At 34.0% G+C, this 25,347-nt stretch overlaps 2 protein-coding genes across 2 annotated transcripts; one reads left to right on the top strand and one right to left on the bottom strand.

The window, feature by feature from the left end:
* Positions 1 to 822: 822 nt before the first annotated feature.
* LOC142980395 (hemicentin-2-like) lies at positions 823 to 12,939 on the bottom strand. Its single transcript, XM_076125735.1, has 31 exons — positions 12,697 to 12,939; positions 11,874 to 12,127; positions 11,430 to 11,552; positions 11,189 to 11,278; positions 10,705 to 10,833; positions 10,220 to 10,385; positions 9,823 to 10,001; positions 9,552 to 9,630; positions 9,306 to 9,466; positions 8,857 to 9,022; positions 8,490 to 8,741; positions 8,201 to 8,273; positions 7,811 to 8,004; positions 7,444 to 7,621; positions 7,164 to 7,261; positions 6,890 to 7,043; positions 6,575 to 6,693; positions 6,307 to 6,450; positions 6,063 to 6,197; positions 5,839 to 5,982; positions 5,409 to 5,540; positions 5,183 to 5,330; positions 4,738 to 4,862; positions 4,504 to 4,650; positions 4,206 to 4,340; positions 3,711 to 3,826; positions 3,285 to 3,515; positions 3,008 to 3,155; positions 1,816 to 2,483; positions 1,582 to 1,734; positions 823 to 1,474 (listed from the first exon to the last, which is right to left on the bottom strand). Exons 1-31 carry the CDS (start codon positions 12,929 to 12,931, stop codon positions 1,196 to 1,198), a joined length of 5,355 nt encoding a protein of 1,784 aa, XP_075981850.1. The 5' UTR covers positions 12,932 to 12,939; the 3' UTR covers positions 823 to 1,195.
* A 3,111-nt stretch (positions 12,940 to 16,050) lies between these two features.
* Positions 16,051 to 25,291, top strand: LOC142980397 (hemicentin-1-like). The gene is made up of 17 exons (XM_076125738.1): positions 16,051 to 16,276; positions 16,406 to 16,635; positions 17,585 to 17,710; positions 17,891 to 17,977; positions 18,396 to 18,524; positions 19,223 to 19,385; positions 19,506 to 19,672; positions 19,935 to 20,007; positions 20,998 to 21,158; positions 21,415 to 21,586; positions 21,930 to 22,175; positions 22,694 to 22,766; positions 22,955 to 23,163; positions 23,383 to 23,563; positions 23,990 to 24,084; positions 24,407 to 24,557; positions 24,929 to 25,291. The coding sequence occupies exons 1-17, from the start codon at positions 16,072 to 16,074 to the stop codon at positions 25,050 to 25,052; spliced, it is 2,592 nt and encodes an 863-aa protein (XP_075981853.1). The 5' UTR covers positions 16,051 to 16,071; the 3' UTR covers positions 25,053 to 25,291.
* Positions 25,292 to 25,347: the final 56 nt, after the last annotated feature.

The raw sequence follows: 25,347 nt of genomic DNA, 5'->3' as shown, positions 1-25,347 counted from the left end.
TTTGAACACTGGTATTGTCTTCGTGTTTGTAATCAAGTAGTAAGTAGGTAGTTACTGGATAGAAGATAGTGGAGTTCAGCAGTTTATCTAAGATATTGTTTGGGAATTCCAGTTTTTGAACTACAACATTATGTTTAATTTATTATTTTTAGTACATTTATAACTTTATAACAAAAATCATATATAACAAAAATCAGCGCTTCGAAAAGTTATTGATGTGTTAATTAAGGACTTTATGATGTCGCTATCGCGTTTTTATTTGTAAAATGAGCAATTCGTAGCGATTCCACCAAAATACCAGAATTATTGTACTAATTACTACATACATTTGACTTGTGATGTGTGTGTATTTCTATTTGTAATTCTGTACTATCTCAACTACCGATTTAGTACAAATTATACATTGACCAAGTCCACGCTGGAGCTACAAATTGGAGTGTTCTGCGTGGACCTGGCGTGAGGTATACCTAGCGCGGAGATCACGAGCAAACTAATCTGTTATTTAGAACTTTATGCGGTCAATTTCTCTATTAATATGATATTTGGCCGGCTGCAGGTCACTTGCCAAACGCAATGTCGGCGCCATTCCAACAACGTTTCTCAATCATTTTGGAATTGAGCAAAATTTATTGGATTTGATGTGTACTTTTGTATTTCAACTATGTCTCGCATTCTGTGTAAATAGAAAATATAGCGCTTGAAATCAATATGAAACATGATCTCCCTTTCGACTCGAAACTATCTAAAAGTCGTTGGCTGCATTCTCGTTTTCAATTATAAAAACGTGACTAGTATATAGTTTGTAAATAAAAAATAACAATGTCTCTTAGGTAAGTATTTAATTTAAATAAATTACATTCAATTTTTATTGTGGCAAAGCATAAAGTCACATCTACTTAAATTTTATGTGTATAATACTAATACAACTGTATTCTTACAGTTACGAAGCGGAGCCACTAGGATCGTGTCACAGGTATTGCGAGTGTATTACAGGTATTTTTCTGGTTAGGGTTAGGGTTTTCTTCCGCCACTTGTTTACATTTTCTTATTATATTTTTTTTCCTTATATGAGAATTCATAAATTAATTATATTGAATCTCTTAAACATTTAGATTTTATTGACTTTGATACTTTTTATTTATTTATTTTTAACATTGTATTGTTGTTTTATGTATTGCTTAAAAATAAACTACAATTAACTGGCACTATAAGAACTGTCAACTATAAAAGGTTCAGACAAAATAGCATATTTGCCGTCATTGAATAAACCAGGGTACTTAAAACCCGCTTCAAAGTTCTGTACTGAACAACAATACGTATATCCATCCGCGGTATTGTGCCAATTCGTTCCTTTCATCCACGTAATCTGGTCGCAAATATCATAACATTTAAGATAAGAGTCGGCTTCAGCTGGTGATAATCCAGGAACATTCACTTGTATTACAACAATGGAACTTGATTCGTCTTGCACTATCTGTAAACAAAATATTAAGACTCAATTTCTGCACATCATCGAATAATTTGGGATCATTAAAAATCATCATATTTGTACCCAATTGAAAACACTTTAGTAATCCATACCTTCCATAAATATTTAGCCACTGGTTGTTTTGCATTTCGTTCATCGTGGAGCACAGTATATCGTAGCGGTTCTGCCGTACCCGTCGTTATTGTCAATTTCTTTCCAAGTGTTTTTGAGAGATTTCTTACTCTTTCTTCTACCTCAACCCAGTTCTACAATAAAAATAACAATATAGGTACCAAAAATATAAATGAAATGGTGTTTTATATTTGTCTAATAAAACCTATACTTACTTTAGAGTTACAAGTACTCCAGTGAGGAACAACGTTCAAATAAGTAAAGGCTGCTGTTGTCGGTACTCCGGGCTGCAAATCTTTCGGATTAACTAGTTGTCTTCTATCGAAACAGCAACCATCATATGATTGAAATAAGGATATGTCAGTCATTTGATTGTCACAATTATACATTGTGTCAAATTCAAACGGTAACAAACTGTGTTTGAACCAATTAGATGTGTTTTGAGAGACGCCGTACTGAGCGGGAGATAGCTCATGTCTCGTATAAAGAGGTACATTTTTATCTTTGTCTAGACACACATCATAAACGTTGATAAAGCGACTGAATACATTATATCCTACGTTAAGATACTCCGTGTTACCGTACGAACAAGGACGGTCTGTGTACTGAACAGTTGGCTCCACTTCTGCGTGGCATTTGATGTCTCTGAATGCGTAGATGTTTTTGTGAATTTTAACTTGTGTATCTCCTTCGCAAGTTGCATATACAATTTTCTTTGGGAAGTTTGTGAATCCATTTGAACAATAGAAGAAAAAGCCTTGATTTTTGTTCATTGTTACATAACCATCGCTAAGGTTAAATGGTGCCCATGCGTTTAACGTTGTCTTTAGTAATAAAGGTTGATTCCTGGTCAACAAATCTTCGTTTGTGTTTAACCTGCAAACTGCAAGAAAAATATATTTTAATAGACAGCATGGTTAGTGTTCACCAAATAAACAATATGAAGTCACGGGTCTCACGGTCACCTGATTCCAAACTAAACAGATTTTACTACAGTAACTACAAATATACATATTTATATAAATTTACATCCAAGCTCAGAACAAATACTCGTGTTCGTCGCACTCGCATTCGTTATACTACACATTATTGTCCCACTGTAGGGCAAGGGTCTCCTCCCGGAATGAGGGAGGGCTTAGGCCTTGAGTCCACCACGCTGGCCAAGTGCGGGTTGGGGACTTTGCATGCCCTCAATAAATGTATTAAACAAATTTTAGGCATGCAAGGTTTCCTCATGAAGTGTTCTTTTACCGTTGGAGCATGTGATAATTATTTATAATACACACATAACTTCGAAAAGTCATTGGTGTGTGCCTCGGGTTCGAACCTGCGTGCGACCACTTGCGTGAGAGGTGTCAACTTATACCACTTTGCTATCGATAAGTAAGCGTGATTTAAAATATTTACCCTTAGATTGGATGTTGAATGAGCGGTGAATGGTACCATAGTCGTTACTGACTTCGCATGTATATCTTCCTTTATTATCAGGCGCCATCTTCACATAGTGATAGAACATTTCCTCGTGTATGCTCTTACCGTTGTGTTTCCAGGCTACCTGTAATTTAAACAAATTTGTGAGCACGATCTTGTACAGGATAGACATAAAATTATATTATAATTATTCAAGTTTCATATTCATTGACGTAGGCATCTATTAGTAAACTTAGATAATGTAGTACTTTACCTTAAGCTTTGGTGTGCCTCCTGCAGAGCAAACCAGTCTTACAGAATCGCCTTCAACAAACTGAATAGTTTCTGCTTCAACACTCGTAAAGTGTGGCTTATCTCCAACTTTAACACGAACATGAGCTGAACGTGATTTCATCACATCATTAACACGGCATGAGTATATACCTTCATCTCGAGATTTTGCTGATTTCAGTCTTAGTTCGCCTCTTGCTATTAAGTTACCATCCTGTAAATTTTCATTAATAAATAAGTAAATATGAATCATTTAAACACTAATTTGCAAATTATTGATTAAAATATCTTTAATAATATTGCATATACGTAAAATAAAAAAAAAATACACTAGATATTAACAATCAACCTAATTCACCACGATTTAATCATTACTCGTGAGTGAAAGTTTATAACGTCAAATAATTACCTTGTACCAGCGCAGGGAATCAACTGATTTATGTGGTATAACACATTTGACATTGGCAGTCGTCCCTCTCTCAATAAACTGTTGAGATGATACCGTAAATGGAATTTGCGGGTGATCTAAAAATTAACAGTTACAGGTATTAATTTTTTTAATTGCCGTTACAAATGGTCAACAAATGTCCCCAATCCGCACTTGGCCAGTGTGGTGAGGAGACCCTTGCCCAGCAGTGGGTCATTAATGGGTTAAATTTATTTTATTTTATTTCAAATGGTCATGAGAAGATGCAAAGCCCCACTCAGTCAAGGTGCCTGCTATAAGGAAATCTAAGACATTTTGATTGAACTGCGTGTATAATAAGTTAACAAAGTATTTGTTGTATATTGTTATCCAGACAGCCTATTCCTATCTAAAGATTGTATATTTATTAACTTTAATATATCTATAACACATCTTAGACTAGTTCTTAAGTAATTTCTTACAAATGTTTCACTTTACCTAAAACAGCCACTTCATATTCCGTTTGAGCAGTTCCAAGTTTATTCGTAGCTGAGCACTTGTATGATCCTTGCGATAATTCATCAATTGTCTTAATTTTCAAAGTTCCGTTTACAATCTCGTACCGATCGGATCCTGAAAAATAAATTAATTAAATATGCTGCCTCTGTGTCTTAAATATTTATGGATAATGTACGTATATCATAATGACGATTGTTCAGTGTATGGAAGATCACTACTGTTTGATGAAATAATTTTCAAAATTGTATTTAAAAACATTTTTCATAATGACGTGTACCGTAGAATTCGATGTTTGTATCGTCTTTGGTCCACGAAATGTTGGGTTTCGGACTGCCCGTAGTGATACACGCAATCTCCAATGCCATATCACCCTTTACAACTGTGAACTTCTTCGATGAATATATGTTTTCGATTGTAGGAGGAGCTGTAAATCATAATAAACATCTTTGTTGAAACATCATAAAAAAATAAGTAATTTTATATTTATTTAATTCTGCAATATAGTACTTACCGTTTACTTTTACTGTGTATGTTATGCTTCGCGATCCTAAAATATTATGCGCTGTACATGTATAATATCCTTGGTCCCTCATTTGTACTCTTTGTATATTTAAAGAGCTGGGTGTATCACTGTACCTAAAAAAATACCATAATAATCGACTTCTGACAAACAAATGTACACAGATTTCTACAATCGTAACGATACGTACGAAAGGAAGGTAAGGTTATTCTTTATTAGCGTTATTTTATATGACTGGGGCCCCCTTTTTACCACTGTCTACTGTAGACATCTGTGATCAGCGCCCTTACCGTAATTCGCAAGGACTTATTTTCTTCACGTAATTTTAAATGTCAAATGATCGCTATTGAATGGTACCGGTAGAATGTTGCACTACAGGCGCCAACGGCTTTACCGTTAATATTTTTGTACGTACTACATATTTCAAGTTACTTACAGCTGTTTGTTCAATTTGTGGTCAAGACTGTTGTACATCCATTCAATTTCCGGTTGCGGAGAGCCATGAGCACGACAGGGCAATTCGACGTTTTGACCGACCATCGTGTCAATCGTTTCGTCTATCGGCGTTTCAATATTCACTGGCACTGCAAAGAAAAGTTAACATTATTATGCTTGCCGAAAATACGTCACTTAATCGTACTTAACATTAATATTGCACTTACCATTAACGATTACATTATATTTTTCGGAGTCAGTGCCTAATTCATTTTGAGCTAAGCACTCATACGAGCCTTCGGATAGTTCATCGATATTTCGGATTATCAAAGTTCCATCTTCAACGCTATAATGTGTACCTGGTGAAATAAATGTACTATGTATTACGAGATTATGACGGTTTATATAGTATACCCCCTATATTTTATGTTCATACTAGCGGATTGGCACGACTTCGTACAGGTAAAGGAAAATTTTACCCAGTTTATTTCATTCCCTTGGAAATGTTGATCCCGTCGATCCCATATAAAATCTTGTCCCGACAGCAACAAAAGCAAACATATATTATTAAATAAATAATTATCCAATATAGTTTAGCTGTTCCTAAGTTATGCGCATACATGCATTTATTTTTATATGGATGTATAGATTTGGTACCTAAAGATATCTCTGCGTCGTCTTTCTTCCATATTATGACTGGCTCAGGACTACCCGATGCTTCACACTCGATTCTTAATTCAGAATCACCCTTTATCGTGGTAAATGTTTTTTCCTTGTATTCAGTTGTTATTTCTGGCGCATCTGTTCACATAAATAACTAGGTTAGTGAACATTACAAACTTTAAGCGGTCTTCGTAGACAAAAATGAAAGTTTAATTTACCATTGAGTATCACGTTGTAGCTCACGTAATCAACGCCAACGTCATTTAGAGCCGTGCACTCATAGACACCTTGTGATTTTTCATCTATATTCCTAATAATCAGGGTTCCGTCTTCAACACCGTACCATTCTGAACCTGGCGAATTTCAGAAAGCAGATCTTAAATCGGGACTTACAAATTCTACTAAATAATAATAAGTGTGTGGTGAAAACACTTTCAATAGTATAAATTAATGCTATATTACCATAGGCGATATCTAAATCATCTTTCTTCCAACTGATCAAAGGCTTTGGGTTCCCTGTGGCTATACATTGTATCTGTAACTCTGGATCGTTCTTTGATATTGTAAATGTACTGTTGCGATAACGATTCCTTATTTTCGGCGAAGCTATAAATTAAAAAAAATATAATCAGAGTTAGCTTCTCTCAGTCAGTACCTGCGATTATTAAGTATATATATATACTTTCGCGTTCAATATTTAACGTGTCTTTACAGTAAGTAAATAGCTTACCATAAACGGATACTTCATACGTTAAATATTTTTTTCCACCTATATTACTAGCCTCACATGTGTAGTATCCTTCATCCTTCACTTGTATATTTTGTAAAGACAAGGTCATCTCACTGGATCTGCAATCAAATATTTCACTATAAAAATGATTCTTTTATCCGTTTAAAAAATTTCGCTTGCTACCAAAAACAGCGACCTGAAATGTTCACTTATATTGATTAAGTTGCAATTAAACTGTCAGAAGAGAGTTATACTCATAAAACGTACAATAGTGTTCAATTCTTAAAATAAGCGATGAATGTACTGGTTTCTTACCCTAAATTCTTTGGTACTGATCTACCAGAGCCGCTGTTGTACAGCCATTTTATATTCGGACTAGGGTTTCCATGCGCCTCGCATGACAGCGTGACGTTGAACCCAACCATCGTTTTTATTGAGGTTCTTAAAGGAATGTCAATACTGACAGGTTCTAGAAAAGTAGAATAGATAAAATACGTTTAATACATTTTAATTAATTAGAAACTTAAAAAACACACCTCATTATACCGCTTACTAGGTATTAACAGTCAATATATTGTTTAGAACTTACCATGCACCTTAACTAATATAGTTTTCGTAGTAAAACCATGTTTGTTTTCAGCTTTACATGTGTAATATCCACTATCTGAATTTGAAAATGAGGGGAATCTGAAATTACGATGAAAATTATCATTTTTTTTTCCTAACAAACACTGCATGTCATTTTAATTTACTGATACAGAAGTGCCACTAATCACTGAAAAATATTTAGCTAAAATCTATCTATTTAGGTTATACCTAAGCAAACGTTAAATAGTATTCGAAGCGTATAAAACAAGCAGAATACTTACTTAAGATAACCGTCGGTTATTCGAATGCCTCTCGTATTCTTAATCGTCCTATTATTTTTAAACCAATGTACCGTAGGTCTCGGTAAACCTTTGACCTCACAAGGTATTTTCATTTCGTGGCCATGTCTAGCATAAATCGTGGCTACCTCGCCTGTATTTCCAATGATAACAGGTGGTGCTGAAATGAAAACAATTATCTCATTAGAAATATACTTATTAACCATAGAGACGGTAGAGTTTAGGCTACACGAGCGTATTATTTGTCTGAGTTGCTTTTAATTTGCTTGAGCTTGTTCTAGTGGATATGAAGCTTAATCATATTTTCTATGTAATATTTTCCACGGTATTATATATTTAAAATACTAACATTCAAGAATCAAATCCACGGCATATATGTCTGTTCCTAGTGGATTGCTAGCCCTGCACGTGTATGTGCCAATATCGTCAGCTGTTATACTTTTGAAGAGTAAAGTTTCGTCAGTCTCGTTCAATATTCTTCTTATTTTACCATTTTTACTTCGAAAATACCACTGTATAACCGGTTTCGGAGTTCCAGTATTCCTAAAAATAAATTATTAAAATGTGTTAATAAAGATGTAAATTAATATGCTTTAATATGAAAACAAAATTATATTATTTTTAAAGTTACGGGAAACGTCGGGTAACAAATGAGTTATCATAACAATTTCACTGCATCTTGATCTACTTTTCATCATGCGATGCGATGTCGAAATATTAGTATATTTTCAATACTTACTGACACGGAATCAGGGCATTTTGTCCCGGTTGAGTTGATATTTCCGTATATCGTTTATCAATGCTTGGTCTTTCTGAGGAATAGAATAAAATTGTAAATAATAAACGAATGAATGTTATAAATTAACATGAGCATTATAATGCACCACGTACTAGTATACCAAAACGTATTTTTTATTATTCTATCGAGTGACTAAATAGTGCTAATTATTTATTTAAATACAAGCATAAACTTAATGTAGAAGTATGTCAACTACGTTGAAAAAAATGAAATAGCGATCATCATTTACCTAGTCCAGTCAAAACGACCATGGAGAAGAAAATTTTGTTTTGTAGTTCATTCCTAGCATCACAGGAATATGGTCCTCTTAATTCAAAATTCATCCGTTTTATAGTGAGAGTTGTCATGTCACTGGAAATGAGGATGTTACCATCACTAGATAATGGTTTGCCGTTCTTATACCAGGTTATGGTTGCGGGAGGGTTGGCTTCGAATTCACAAACGATCCTTCCTTCTTTGCCGTATTCGACATAAGTTCTAGCTGAAATTGATATAATAATTTGAGTTCATGGCATGTAAGTATTTACTGTATATTCTGATTTGAAATGAAAGGAGACCGACGTAACAGTCTTGTCAGAAAAAGTTCTCAGTTTTACCTGGAGGGGCTTCCACCACATTAAAATAGGTTAGTGTTTCTACGTCTATATGGTCAGAGCTTTCTCCGAGCGGGTTGGATGCTCTACATTCATATGTACTATTTCTACTCGGCTTTTCTATGTACAGAAAACTCGCATACTCGTAAGGAGCTTCTATTGTTGAAACCTGTAAAAATATGAAATAAAAAATGTTAGGTTTATTTTAGAAAACATTGATAAGAATAAAATTCAATAGTCTCGTTCCTTCAGGTTTAGTTTTTAGTTAGCAATTCAATAACCAAATTACCTATTTTATGGTCCCTGTAAATAATTGTTTATTTATAAATTAGTCACAATAAAGTTATTTTATCCAAGCGTTGCTTTATTGTAACCTCAAACGATAGGCAAAAGAGCAACAAGGATAATATTTACTATTTATAATAATATGAATATTATTGTAAACAACTTACAGTAGTCGGTAAGGTAATTCCCGTATCTTTTTCTAGCCAAGTTATGTTAGGTTTTGGATAAGCATTAACTTCACACTTGAGCTTTAACTTATTGTTATAATCTGTTGTTATTTTCGGCGCCCCATTAATTTTCACCGTAGGCGCGATGCGTTTTGTAGAAGCTGTAAAATAAAATTTAAATTCATGATTTTATTTATATTTACATTACATGACATTGTTAGTTAATACGCAAAAAAATGGTCTCACCATCTCCTAGAGTCTGCGCTTCGATTGGTGTTGCTGACACTCTATTTATAGGTTTATTGTCTTCATCATTACCCACGGCCTAAAAATTCATAAATCTTGTGTTTACCTACTTAAACAGTTACTTATTATATATATTTTTTACATAATATTCTGCGTAACAGCCTGTTTTATGACTTTTTTAAAGTACGCGTTAGATAAATGATCACAAAGAAAAAATGGATAGGACAATCGATGGTAAAAACATTTAAGTAAATGGAAATTAAGTACTCACTGAAACTTTAAACAACGTTTTTGGCGAATCGAATGCTTCACTAACATAGAATTTTGTATTATTGTCGATTAATCGTAATGGTAACTCTTGCATTACGTTTCCATTCATATCAATGATTTTAGCAGTTTTAAGATCTACTCCCTCACCATGCAGCAGCATCGAAAGATACACAGACCCATCTGAAAAAAAAAAATATTATGCTTAATTAGTGTTTGACGAGTTTTAGGGAGTTACAACTTTTTAATATTGATGTTAGAATCATCAACTACACACATATCGGACTATGTCATGTCTAAAACACATAAATCATTAGTTATAAGCATTATAAATAGAAGATTTGGGTCTTAAAATATATAATTATGTACGAATATTTCTCAGAATTACAAACATTCAATACCTGGGACAGGTCTAGTTGTCGTGTCATTAAACGAAGTGGGTAAAAATGAAGAAAATCCATGTTCAAAATTGACTGAAGTCTTTCCGAGCACTTTCAGTGATGTTTCGGATGCACTGCCAACCTTCACTTCGTACACGTCAGGTTTTGCGTCTGGGATTTCAACAACCTGAAAATGTTATGTGATTATTGTATAAAACCTTTTCCTATTTTTTTTGTGTCAGTCAACTTCCAAAAGTGTACATGATGTGCTCTGTATAAGAAAATAGATCTCATGGAGATCCAAGCATCTAACTGTAAGCCCCTTAAGTGTTTCTTGACCGGTGAAAGGCTCTTAATGATTAGTGTAATATTTTTACCTTTAACACGCAAAAGAAACAGTCCTCACCAATTTTATTACTAAATTAGCTGAAGTATGCTCGAATGAATAAGCAATTAGCTGCGTTAATAAATAAACTAATAAAATAGATACTTATTTTAATACTTACAGCAAATTCGCCCTTTTGTACAATGTATTTTAATTTCACCATTTTGCCTTCTGAATCCGTAACTTCAACTTGTGGGTTTAGTCCAGTAACAGAAATAGAGACATCATATGTTTTGCTGTCCACTACATACTGGAAAAATCACAAAAAAGAAATTTAAATAGGAAAATGTATGTGTTTTCATATATTGGATAATAATTCTTCCAAAATGACGACTTCAGAGTAAAATGACACTTTATGAGTTGATACAACGTAACAAACATATTATCATCAATGTTAGCAAAGTTACGATTTTATTAAAATCGGTCCATCCGAAAAAAGATTTCATATAACAAACAAAAAAATCTATAAATAAAAACATACAAATTAAAAACCTTCGCCGTTGAACTCAGTTAAAAACTTCAGATAACTAAAAAATATTGTTAGTGTAAATTTTTCTGCCTACTCCTATGGGAAAACGAGACGTGATTGTATTTATGTGACTTACTTTAAATTTGTAACCGTATCCCGCTGGTAGAGTTACATCAACGAGAGCATTACCTCTACCTTTAATGTTATTCTTCACATAATCTAAAACCTAGAAATTAAAAGGATTTATTTAGTATTACGACTAACATTCGGCATAAAAGTATGTAAATTGAGCACTTCGTGCAAGCTCGTTATTATAGTACCCAAAGGCAAATAAGCGAAATAGTAAATCGAATGTAGAAGATAATTTAGTATCTTACAGTTTTCATATCGCTTCTCATCAAATGAATTATTTCTCCAGACGTAGCTTTAGCAAGATTATTATACACTTTGTAGTCGGGAGCGTTTCTACTTCCACAATCTCCAGTGAGCAAAAAGGACACCTAAAACCACACGAAAAATAATAATAAATAAGAATTACAATTACAACGCACAAAGATCAATCTAAAATAGTCGAAGCTACTGTAGTGTGTTAATGTAAGTGTAAAATCAAAATAATTGATTTAAATGAATGTCTGTTATATTGCCTATTATTTATACATGCAAAAATTACAAATGATCCTACTAGGCCCCGATTATTTTGTTAAAAACAAATATCAATTTCATATCCAAAAACAGGATCATAGTTTTTGTAGTATTTCTAGAATTTTTTAACATGTCTGTTGTCTTTTCAGTAAGCCTCTGTAAATATATTTGTAACATACCTGAATTTGTTTCTTTTGAGCAATTTTCTTGACTTCATCAAACAAATGTGGATCCTTCGCACTTGCATCAGTAATCACGTATATGGTTGTAAAAGGTAAACTATTTTGAAGTGCTAATTTAATGCCTGACATAGAATATTCTGGGCAGTCATCGCCACCATGCACTCTCACTGTTTGTAAAGCTTGTTTAAATTCTTCTCGATCCCTTGTATTAGTAAGTACCCGTACTTCATTTAACTCGTTAGGTGGCATGCCTAAAAATAAAGACAGAATAGTTCTACACAACAAGTACTGGATGCAAAAATAACTCAATAGTACCAGAAGTAGTAGTAGTCGATAAGTAGACTCGCTTTTCACAGCCTGTTTAAACGCAGCTAACACCAGTAGAAAGAAGAGTAATAGTTTTTCTTTTTTTTTTATTTGGGTATTTGGTGGACTATCAACCGTAAGAGAAACGAATACTTCGGGTCTTATCGTCACAATTCGGTTTTCATTCAGGGACGGTGACGTCGAACACCTTTTTTCCCGACCCTTAAATTACATTAATATATTCGACTTTACCGCTGAATTGTGTGTAGCAAACTTAAGATACAGTAGAATTTGGAACTTAGGTAAGTATTTTTACTCGTAAATATTTTAAAACAATAATCTGTTAGTGTTCCATAAAAAAAATGTTTTCAATATAAATGTGTAAGTATTTTTATAGAAGGTGTTTTTTAGTTTATAAGACTATAACATTAATCACTAAACTAATTACGTTCAGATTAATAAGTGTATAAATGGAATAACAAAATATTAACGAATATAAAAATGTACAACATACCTGGATCATCATTAAACAAGACTACGATGAAATTATCAATCTGTGATCGTTTCGATGTCCACACTGTCTCGAAAATCTCATCAACACTTTGAATCACCTGCGCTATTTCCTGGCTCATTGAGTAGGTATCGTCAATAACGAATGTTAAACTGCTTTTCAAAGAATCTTCCCCGTAAATCGAACATGCTTGTAAAACAAGCAGTGCAAAAGTCATGTACGATCTCCAGGGAGCCATGATGGACACTAAACTTGTTGACATGTTGACAGTACTATAAGTATTCATATACACTATATATATTTATTATATGTGTAGGCGTGACCCGTTGATAGAAGAGTTCAACAATTCAACAGTTTTTATTTACATTTGCGGGGAAGTACTATCTTGAAAAAAAATACGCGTTACGTAGAACCTACTGTTTTTATCATTGTGTTATAAACCATTATTATCATGATCAACCATTAATAAGTGTAATAACCGTCCAGTCTAGTTTAAATTAATAAATAGACTTAAGCATTAATGTATTTTTATTATCCTCAGATTGTTGTGTTTACTTTTTAACTATTTTTTTAATCCGTTACTGTCTCAATGCTGGGCAAGGGCTTCCTCTCGGACGAAGGAGGGGTAAGACATTGAGACCACCACATTGGCCAAGTGCGGGTTGGGGGCTTGCGGGGGTATTAACAAATTTTAGGTTTCATCACGATGTTTTCCTTCTTGATAAAGCAAGTCATCATTATTTGTAAAATACAAATAACTTTGAAAAGAGGGTTTAGTGTATAGGTACCTCGGGTTCGAACTGTCGACGTGTTTCGTGAAGGATGCTAACTTATGCCACTCGGCTATCACTGCTGTTCTGTGCCTCGATTCTCTTCTACTATCGACTACCGACAACCGAACTGTCATCGAGATATTTTGTACGAAAATCTGATCAGCGCCTCTGACGGGTGTCATAGGAAACATTTTGGCAGTACATTCTAAATATCAAAATTCGATAGCTAGCCGGTTGTCGGTAGTCGATAGTGGTAGAGAATCGAGGCACTGTGCTATCATAAAAGGCAGTAAAATGTTCTAGCTGACATAATAATACTACCATGCTAACAGACATTAACTAAGAGTTATTGTATGTAACCATTTATTTTTGTCAGGGTAGTGATTTGTCCATCGGGTACAGACTAGTGCCATTGCAATTTGAAAAATAATAATTTACGTCAAATTGTGCCACGTGCATTGTATTGTTGCTGACATTAATAAAGAGGGGAGTACCCTGGATACGACAACGTAATAGTAACATGAGAATTGAAGAAATTCGATATGCCTACTATATAACGTTTTGTTTACTTAGTTTTGTACCTAGACTGCGGCCAATTTAATCTATTATATGTATTCTGACGTAGATTATTACATCTTTTCTAGTTATGTGTTAAAATGCACCAAGGTTTAAGTATATTATTTAGTAAGTTAAAAAGTTAACTTTTTTCTTATTTAAAATATTGTGATTGTATCAATAAAATAAGAAAAAAGGGACAGGTACATTCCTATACGAAATTGTAAAAACTAAGAATACCAAAATTTTAATTAGTATTTTTAAAATGCAAATATCCCATAATATTTGTATTATTCCAAAGTTATATGGATTTTACAGAAAATATTAAAAGTTGTAAAAAAAAATGAGTATTTTTCGTCGTTTTCATTTTCTAGTGTCATTTTAACTTTATTTTTAAAATTGTATAAAGATTTCTGATTCGGTTCTTCACTTGCTCATTTATTAAATTCTATAGTTTTGCAACCTCAAGTTAGGTCACAAACTTATCTACTAGCCTTTCCTGATCAATTCATTCATTTGTGCATATAACTGCATGAAACTTGGTAACTAGGTATATATACTTAATATACAAACATGATATATTTCCGCTATTGAAAATAATACTTCATTCATTAACTGGGGCGTACCCGTTCCCGGTCAGATTATACGAATATAAATTGTATTCGTATTTACTTGTAATGTAACGTCGAGGCTTCAGTTGCGTTTTGTTGATAAACATATTCATATGCTTTTTAGCAATATCTTGATATACGAAAAACAAATTCTTCTAAATGTTGCTGTGATAATATAACTAACAATGCCTCGATAACGGTCAACCTAGCTTACACTACTTACACTATTATACCGAGCAATTATCTTTTTGATATAAGATACACTTGACACATTTTGTTTACTCATTATGTGGATGCGATAAACACCAATGAACAAATTGCTGCAAATAGTAATAATGGGACAAAAATATTGTGTTGCATTTTGTTCTTCAAAAACATGTTTGTGTCGGTACAAAAACACAACCAGCTACACACATCCAGGTGGCCAGGCTTCTTCGTCTTCTAAATGTATTCCACTATGTGCTTATGTTGACAATATCGCTCTGTCTTCTAGTTGTAATACCCGTTATCTTTGTGTACATAAAGTAAAGCATATCCTTTACTTGGCTATGTTTGTATTTACATACCTCACACTCAACTATCGTTAACGCAGCGAACATTGCGAAAATCCAAAATAGAGACAATTGTGACTGTTTATTCATTTCGTGAATTAAGTCATCGAGACATAAAACGATATTGTTACTAGCACATGAAATTTTGAGCTTGGATGTCATTCGGATGTATTTTGATTGTAAGACTCAGTATTAAAATAAATAAATACAAATTGGCACTCGTTAATATCGTAATGTTGTAATATTACATTGAATGACTACCACGTAATCTTTCTATTTATACAACAATGTGCAGTCCCCGTGCTGATCGCGATATCTAGCTCGGGAGAACGACCTATATATTGTCTACTAAGTAATACTGTTAGGTTAAATGTTATCAAATGCAACATTGGCATTACTTTATTGCACTTTTAAGGCCAAGTTTTATTTAATACATATAATTTACCTTAACTTATTTTATTTTTAAGTTGTGAATATAAATATAGAATATATAGTAATATGGGTTCTCCTGTATTTTTACTTCCAGCCTAGACCAATGTTAGGGATCGGTCAGTTCTGGAATACTCCTCAATTTTAGGTGGTACAAGATAGTGTTATACTTATTGAAGTGCCAAAAACAGCTAGAGACTAGAGTGCTACTTATATTGACCTTATACTTGGTTTAAAACAAAGGGCTGAGACACTTACTTCACATGTCCTTCGCAGGAAGCGGTCTAAATGATCAAAGTTGTATAGCTTAATATTTAGTCGCCTACTGGTAGAACGACTGTGTAATTAACATTGTTGCGAATTATATTCATTGTCCTACCCTTAAATTACGGATGCAGCATCCGCAAACGGTTAGAAAATACAGTTTATTCCGTGGCACTTACAAGATACACACCCAACATGTTGTTCAAATATATTATTATATTATATTTTCTGTGGTTTTCAAAGCTGGTCTGCTGTGACAAAAGTTTTACTTTAGTTGTAGATACAACAGTGTCTATGCAAGAGGAGTTGGACATAATAAAAGTGAATTTAGCTTCGGCTATTGATGTTTACGGACATGCCGGTCTGAGTGATTACATCATTGTACCTTTTAATGATCCAGGTAAGATTACACATACTTTTACCACCAACCACTTACACACTTACACTAGTAAGTGCAGTAAATGAAATACTACTTTAATCGTAGATGTTATACAATAATAACTAAGTTAAATATCTCTTTTGTCTACAGGCGTATCAGAAACGGTAGTAACTCTAACACCTAGGGATCTAATATCTGCTATCAACAGATTAACTGTGAGTGGTGGTCGTGAATGTCCTGAAAACTCACTCGCGGGCATAGAAAGAGCGCTACTACTAAGCAAACCGGGATCTAATATTTTTCTGTTTACCGATGCGTATTCTAAAGACTTTGACAAGCTTACAGCCATAGAAAATCTTTGCAAAAATACCAAAAGTCAGGTAAGTTTTAGCTACACAATATATTTTAATCACATTATGCGTATTTACTTCTGATCATCAATTGTTACGCGGGGTTCGCGTCATAGTAATAAAAGACGTATACTATTATTTGTTAGGTAATTCTGATTTGTTTGTCGCCCAATAATAATTTATCGCAATGGTTTTAACTAATTGTTATCGTTGGAAGTAGTCTCAAATAATTGTGATGTTTATGTTTTGATAAAAACCTAACAGTATAAATTTTAATGTGGAATAACCCGATAATGATTCTGGAATTGGTGTATAACCGTCGTGTAACACACGTCACACAACAGGGCAATATGAAATTTAATAAACTGTAATAGGAGTTGAGTGTCGCTTAGGGCAGCAACTGACAGACAGCCGAGCTCCTGCTAACTCATAGACTTCGCTTTGTAGAGTTTACATGCCATGGACGATGTCGTCGTCCTGCCGACACATTTATGTGTAGGCAAATTGGTTCCAAGGCAGCTTGCTAGTCGCCATCATGATCTTTTTATGAATTAAAGAAGTGCCAACGTTAATAACTTTTATTGCTGTGCTACTTGTCAGTGTATCTTAAAACAACACAAGGAGCGAGTATAATGGGTAAACTTAAACTGCACGTTTGGCGCAGTGGTTTAAGCGGTCACCTCGCCGCAACAACCGTCGCGCCGCGTGCGGTGGGTTCGAATCCCACCCGGGACAAATCTTTGTGTGATGAGCACGAGTATTTTTTCTGAGCCTGGATGTTAATGTATCTACATATGTATGTATTTAGAAGTATATAAGTATATTTATCAGTTATTTGGTTACCATAGTATAAGCTCTGCTTAGTTTGGAATCAAATGACCGTGTGAAAAAAAAAAAAAACAACAATGGTAGTGCATTGTAAAGTGTAGGCTCCTTGATTTTAAGTTGGATACTACTTTTCGGTCTATTTCGTTTTTAGGTAGTGATATTTTTGACTGGCTTTTGTTTACCGTCTCCACCAACAATAAATGCCCAAGTGTATTACGACGTGGCTAAAGCTTGCTCAGGGACTGTTTTCCGTTTGGATACTCCAGATTTGAGACAGGTATGTTTGTTTTGATCGTAAGTATTGTACTTATTAAATAATAATGCTCAATAAAATACAAAGTAAAGTTTAATGGGAAATTACTTTATAATGTGATCAGTTATTAAATAATTTTAAAGTCTAATCTCAGTTTGTATGCTATAACCTTCATAATATATACACTATTTCAATGTCATTCAGGTTTTCAAATATATCAAAGAAGTAATTAATGTGGATTGGACTGAAGTGATTTCTTACGATACGTTTACGAATCAAAAACAGCTATCGGTGAGTGGTTATTGTTACAATATTATTTTTTATAATGACCACACGTAAAGAGTTTGCCAACTCATTAGTCTGAGTATTTCGTCGCGACTTAAGAGGAAAATTATAGAATGGACGTATAGACTAAAGGTTGGGCAAATAGGGTTAGAAACGTGGCTCTACATGAGATCTGAGGTATCATCTCGGGGTGACAACTACGAATGTTCTTCCTATTTTATTCCCATTTGTCGCCCCGGGGGACATAGTTAGAGGGGACAACTCGGAACATACCACATTTAACATGAAACAAATGCGAATAAATGTTTTTTTAGTGCTAGAAAAGTCAAATCATTTCTATAATCTGTTCATTGTTTTTGGTGGGTTCGGAGAGATAAAGAGGCAATGTGTGTACTAAATACCGTTAATATGTATATTTATTTAGATTTCAGTGGATTCGTTTACTAAGACTATCTTATTAGCGGTATCCGGGGAGTATCCGACAGTGGAGTTATCTCCAGTACTCAATTCTAGTTCTTCGTTCGAGCATATCGTGGAATCCAGGCATACTCAGGTAAAGTAACCTAATTTTAATTTAGTACCGTCACACTGTAGTTTGTAAAATGTCTATAGAAAATAAATAAAGTCTGAACTCATATAGTACTATGTACTTTATCAAGAACATTATCTCCAATTTAAATTTTGTCCGGCAGACATTAAAATATGTGAACTTGTTATCTTTATCACATGTTATATGATAACATTGTTGTTATATAATTACGATTGACTTGACAGAAGCATTAAACTTCGGAATAACATATTTTGAAACTTTCACGGTTTGAACTCATAGTACTTAATTGGTAAATCAGTCCTTAACGCGTTGGGAATTTCACGAGTTACGGGCTAACGAACCACGGTCGATGTAATTCGATCGAAATGAAAGGTATAAGTAATGTAAAGTAACCATAAAATTGTCACTGCGTTTAAGACTCGTTTATCATTTTAGTATTAATCATTATGAATATTCATGTGTATATAAAAAAAAACATGCCAAATTTAAATAAAGCTACTACCTACGTTATAATGGGTACATACATATTCGTCGTTTAAGTTCTGTCACCACGTAAGTAGTTTTTTGGCAGTTTTGACATTTTGATGTCATTGGCTAGAGAATCGAAAGACGAAATCGAAATTTGTCTCTCCTGAAAAGATGCTAAAAATTACTTACGTGGTGATAGAATTTAAACGACGATGTATTTTGTTGCACCTTAGGTCCTTCGCTTAGAAGCGTCGCCTGGCGAATATAAAGTAGCAATCAGATGCGGCGGTACAACTTCTGCTATATTGTACAAGAAACGACAGCTGCCGTTACAGATAGGATTCTCATCGGTACAACCCAGGAATATCAGAGAAACGAGCCGAAGACCTATGCCAGGTAGATTTTATTTACCCTTTAAATAATCTTTCTACTCAAGAATGGCAGTATCGGCAGGTTTAAAACGCATTTTAAAAATTGAATACGGTGATCCAAAATAAATAACTTATTTTGTTATAGGTAGAACTAACTACATGCTAATAGAAGTGTCGGAGAATTTTCAATTGGAATCTATTGAAATCGAAGTGTATAATGAGCCCAAGAAGGCTTTAGAGTTGGAGACCCTTAGCACTGATGTTTACTTGACTAACACATTCGTCGAGCCTGACAAAAGCTTTCGTTTATGGGTAATTATAGCATTTTTGTTTCTTTTTTTTTGACGGGAGCAGACAAATTAAAACTGCATTTCCACCACAGATGAACAAAGTAGTAGGCGGTAGACATGGAATAACTTCACTAGCAGGATCAATCTTATTGGTGGGATTTTATTTTTATGTCAGCCATACAATAATTCCTATAAAGTATATAAGAATAGCTTTAGATTTTTCGTTGTCCCTTAGTGTATTAATATGGTGGTTATATTGTTTTAATAATAAGTTTGTATTTCAGATTGAAGGGACAGATAAAGCTTCGTATGAAAAGATCGGCGGCACCACTGAAAGTTTTGTCCCGCAAATGACAGGTACCCTACGTTAAATACTTAAATAGAATCGGAAAATTACTTATGTCATAATTATGTTGTTGCCAAAAACCTCTTGATTTTTAAAATACTGTGTATCATAGAAACCTGTATTCTTAAAGTCAGTAAAAAATTGTATTATCCAACGAGAATACTATTGCACAATCATAAAGTCAGTATTAGATTTTCGAGTGAGGCACTTTTATTGGATTATTCTCATTAATTTTCTAATAAGTTTTCAATTATATGCACGCTGTTTGGCAGTAGACTCGGCTACTGTTACATGGGGCCGACAATAGTGTAAGGTACATTTATTTTAGTAGTCTTGTATGTGAATCATCTGCCAGTACCGTAAAACGGGGTGAATAGAATTCGCGGGGTGAATAGAAAAAAAATCAGGAAAGTTTTCAAGCCCAATGTTTGAGTACTCCTCGTTTAAGAATTTTGTTCAAATTTGAAATGATTACACGTCGATATTACTTCTCTGCGGTGTCATAATTGTTTAAATGTTTAAATTGATATTTATACCCAAAAAATTGCTTCAAAGTCAACCGTCCTCGAATGCCTTAATGGTCCATACATTTTTTTCAAAACTTTGGATTTAAAGTGGAATTTCTTTTCTAATGAGTTGTTTGAAGTGTTTATCTCTTTAGGTGTATATTTATCTATAAAGATACAATATTGTTAACTGAAAAAACGTTTTAAAACACAATTTTTCCATTCACCCCTTTGGTCGTTTCGATTCACCCCTATCGCTGGGTGAATAGAAATTGACCATTTTTTTAATGAAATATCGTAAAACTATGCATATTTTTGGACAAATATGGTTTTAACTCTTTCTTCATGGCGCCGGACATGATATAAAACAACCTGACAATAAAAATAACAAGTTATTCGCTACAAATTTTTAGGACAAAGTTGAAAATTGTTTCTATTCACCCCGTTTTACGGTAGATAGACACAAGTCATTGATGATGATGTATCTATTTCTAGTGATAGACACAAGATGGGTAAGACCTAAGGCTGAAATATTAGAAGGAACATCGCTAACAGTGGAATATGGTCACAATGCTACACTAGCGTGTAAAGTACTCGGTTATCCAAAACCTACTGTGTCGTGGGAAGATGACAATGGAGGGACTGACACATCTGAGGCAAGCACTTTCTTAATAGCTATGTCTCTCTTTACTTAACTATGTTTTTCTTAATATAGAAGGTAAAAAAATGTGTTGAGCAGTAAAAGTGTTAAAGAAGAAGCAGTATATATCATACCCACGTTACAGTTAGCAATTTAAAAAGTTTGAAATCTCAAACATAATAATTTACAGTTTAAAGGTCGTGACTTAGTATAATCGACTGTGAAACTTGTGATCTAGAAGCTTTGAAATACTGATGATTTCATAATTTCAGGGCGTCTTACTAGAAATACCATCTACATACATAACATATTATCACATTGATAGCGTTACGACTAGTTTTTCTGTTCACTGCAAATGTAGGAACGCTGAGGGAGAAGACTCACAAAGTATCGATATAATTGTGCACAGGCCATACGTTTTCCAGGTATTGCAAACTCCTGAAGGTAAGAATTTCTGATTATACGGTGGACCTGAATTAAAAGTAGTAAATTAGTAAGTAGTGTAAATTTATGTGGTATTCCGCGAGATTTCCTACTAATATAACCGAGTAAATTTTGTTTGTAGAGCTGATGAGCGCTCCTAACATATTACGTCTGAAAGTCGCTGTTTGATAGTACCCACGGGAGAAGATCGTTTTTGGTTATTTTTTGATTTTAACCACATTTTACTTTTACATAAATTGTTAATTAAGGATATGTTCTTAATTATGAATCCATTTACAACAACAATTAATTATATTAAGAAAAATTTAAAAATTCATTTTCTTTTTTCGCGTTCATATTACAGACCAGTCAATAGAATACGACACAGAAGGTAAACTATTCTGTCAAGTGTCTGCATACCCCGAGGCTGAAGTCAAATGGTACCACAACGACAGCCTGGTAACGACAGACAATACAGAAATAGCCATAGAAGAGTCTGCTTTAGTTATAAAACGAATGAGCCTGAATAATGTGGGCGAATATAGATGTGAAGTGAGCAACGAAGTTAATTCAACTAGTTATACGGCTACCGTCGCTATATCTGGACTAGGTATGACTATCTATCTATCGTATGGTTAGTGGTGAACCTAGTGTAAAAGTGGTTCAAGACGCCCGAAATGCCTTTAGCGTGGCTTAACGACTGTTTTCTTATATGACAACAACCGGGACCGACTTTTTGCGTACCTTCTGAATCACGGAGACGCTCATTTCAAATACCACTATGCGGTCACCCATCTAAAGAATGACCGGTGAGCACAACTGGCTATGAGCTATGACTACTTTACATATTCCCACGGCCTCCGTCCCGCTAAGATACCCAATCTAAATCAGGAATCAAATAAAAAGGTTGTTTCTATGTTTCTCGTAAAGAAATTTTCAATGATTGTAAAATACGTAGAGCCAGTCATGCATTTAACTTATTACCCTACGTGTGGGTCTATCGTAACTATAAATTAACTTCTGCAGAGGACCTAATTAATGTTGTTATTGTCTAAATTTACGTCACTACTTGTGTATCTGCTCTTAAATAATTAATAAAAATAAAGATTTTAAACTCTTGATTTTCAGAGGAACCTCAATTAAAAGTAGAAAATACGAATATTGTTCTGAGACATGGCGATTGGTCTGTTATTGAATGCAGGTAATTAAGCAAATAAATTGCCTAACAAAATATTACTCACTTATTTGTACTCTTAAGAGTAGTCTTATATTTTTTTTGTATTATTTTATTAAGATCTTGATTATACGAGTATGTTATGTCATATTATGCGATGTCAAATTAAAACGATTATTGCAGTAGTTTGCTCTACATCAACATTATATTTCCAGTGTGTCTAAAGGTAAACCGTCGCCGGAGATAACTTGGCAGTTCAGGTCTGAGGGCAGCGAGGATTTTGGTTCTTTACCTGACTCTGTGCTCGTGGAAGACAGTAAATTGAAAATCTCGTCCGCTCAGACTGAACATAACGGAGTATACCGATGCCTCGCTGACAATATCCAAGGACAAGACTACGTTGATATCACTGTTACTGTTCAATGTAAGAATACTAACGGCCAGTTTCTTCATCAAAAGTAACAGCCAAACTATAGGAATAAATAAAAAATTGACAGTCAAATTTGTTTCTTAACGAGTTCAAATAAAAGTCAAATTGAAGGCAATCGCTTGAGCTGTTTAGATATGTATGAAGATACTGGTCGTAAATTGAGTGTCTTTCTTTTTATGTCAATAGCCGTTATTAATATGATACAAATTGCAGCTCCACCGGCAATATTATACAGTGAGTCTACTACTGTAGTTGTAAAAGAAGATGATGACGTAGCACTGCCCTGTAATGTCACTGCGTCCCCCACTGCTGCGGTTCGCTGGGAGATGTCGCAAGATGACGTCATCATTCACTTGGACCACAGGCACTATACTGATGAACATAACACGCACAGGTAAGTTTTATATGTAACTAGCTGACCCGCGCAACTTCGCTTGCGTCACATAAGAGCGAATGGGTCAACATTTTCCCCGTTTTTGTAACATATTTTATTTCTACTCTGCTCCTATTGGTCGTAGCGTGATGGTATATAGCCTATAGCCTTCCTCAATAAATGGACTATCTAACACTGAAAGAATTTTTTAAATCGGACCAGTAGTTCCAGAGATTAGCGCGTTCAAACAAACAAACAAACAAACTCTTCAGCTTTATAATATTAGTATAGATAAATAACTGCTTCAGAAAATATAAGTTTGCTTTGAATACTTTCTGCGAGTAAGTCCCTGCTTGCTTTACCCTACTCAGGAATAAATACTACTGACGATTTTTAGTGCATACTCGCTTTATGAATATAAAATCCACGATAATGATTATATTCCAGATTTAAAGCCCTGTGGCGAGATTCCGGAAACTACCATTGTATAGCTGAAAACAACATAGGCAAAGCAGAGATAACTATAACAGTGAACGTATTAGGTAAATTAATTGATTTAATTTTTTTTTTCTTATAAATCTCACCATTCTCAAACTCACAACACTTCAAACATCGGGTTTTACCAATCTTTACTACAACAAAATAACACAGAGAATAGCGGTCAAGAATGTTATCTGCTTTTTTTTTCACCGAAAGCCCGTTTTTTTGCACTCATCCTTATCTCTACAGTACTTATCCTATTGGGAATTTCGCATTAAAAATCACTGGAAAATCCAAAATGATACACAAAGTTTCTCATCGCAGCTCGACTGGTAAAACTTGTATAGAAATGCAAATCCCTTATTCGCTTCACTTTTTTTTTAGTTAAACCTTTCATAGAACCGAGGCCGAAGACAATGACTGTGAGAGCCGGTGCCGATGTTACACTGTACTGCAACGTTAATTATGGCAACCCTGTGCCCACAACCAAGTGGGAGTTCACTGCTGTTGACTCTACCACCAGGATTTTGAAGAGGTAAGAACCACTACACAAACAAATACAAACAGTACAGTAGTAGAAATAAATAATTCCGTATTTAAGTTAAAATTATTTCTCTTCCATAGTTAGTGAATCAATTGCGCCAGTAAATCCTCAAATTTTTTAAGAGTTAATCTATTTCTTAAAAAAAAAGTTGCGTACTTAAAATTCGATATTTATTAGATTGATGAAACTACACACTTGAAAAAGTTAAACTGCAAAGGATCGATAAAACCAAAGACTGTTTTGTTTTAAATATCGTGTCCTATTATAAATATAGGAATCTTTGAATCCTGCTATTCTAAAACATTTTTTCGTTAGCTATGTTAATTTGAAATGTAAAAATATCATTATGTTATCGTTCACAGAAGTAACTCGTCGAGTTATCTCTACGTGCCTAAAGTGCGTTATTCCGACGAAGGTTCATACATTTGCATAGCAGTCAACGATGTTGGCAGGGATAGTATTGAAATATTCCTTAAGGTACAATAATTTTAATAATATTTAGTGATATTCGTACCATCATTTATTTTTATTTTGGTGATACCATTCAAAAGTTAGCGACACACATGCGCAACGTTCCGAACCGTGCACCGAGCGTACATGTGTGGTGCTACTCTACCTAGTAGTAATTAGAATATATGTAATCAACTCTTAATCTGTTCTTATTTATAACATTGAAACATTTAAATGTTTTTATTAACATTATGAATAAAACGAAAGAACATTGTTATATGTATTTTATTGAAGTAAAAATTTTGTTTATCAGATAAAAAAAGACATTAAT

Source organism: Anticarsia gemmatalis, chromosome 18 (genome assembly GCF_050436995.1).
Source record: "Anticarsia gemmatalis isolate Benzon Research Colony breed Stoneville strain chromosome 18, ilAntGemm2 primary, whole genome shotgun sequence".
In the NCBI taxonomy this organism is placed as follows: domain Eukaryota; kingdom Metazoa; phylum Arthropoda; class Insecta; order Lepidoptera; family Erebidae; genus Anticarsia; species Anticarsia gemmatalis.
This window is presented reverse-complemented; position numbering and strand designations above follow the sequence as displayed.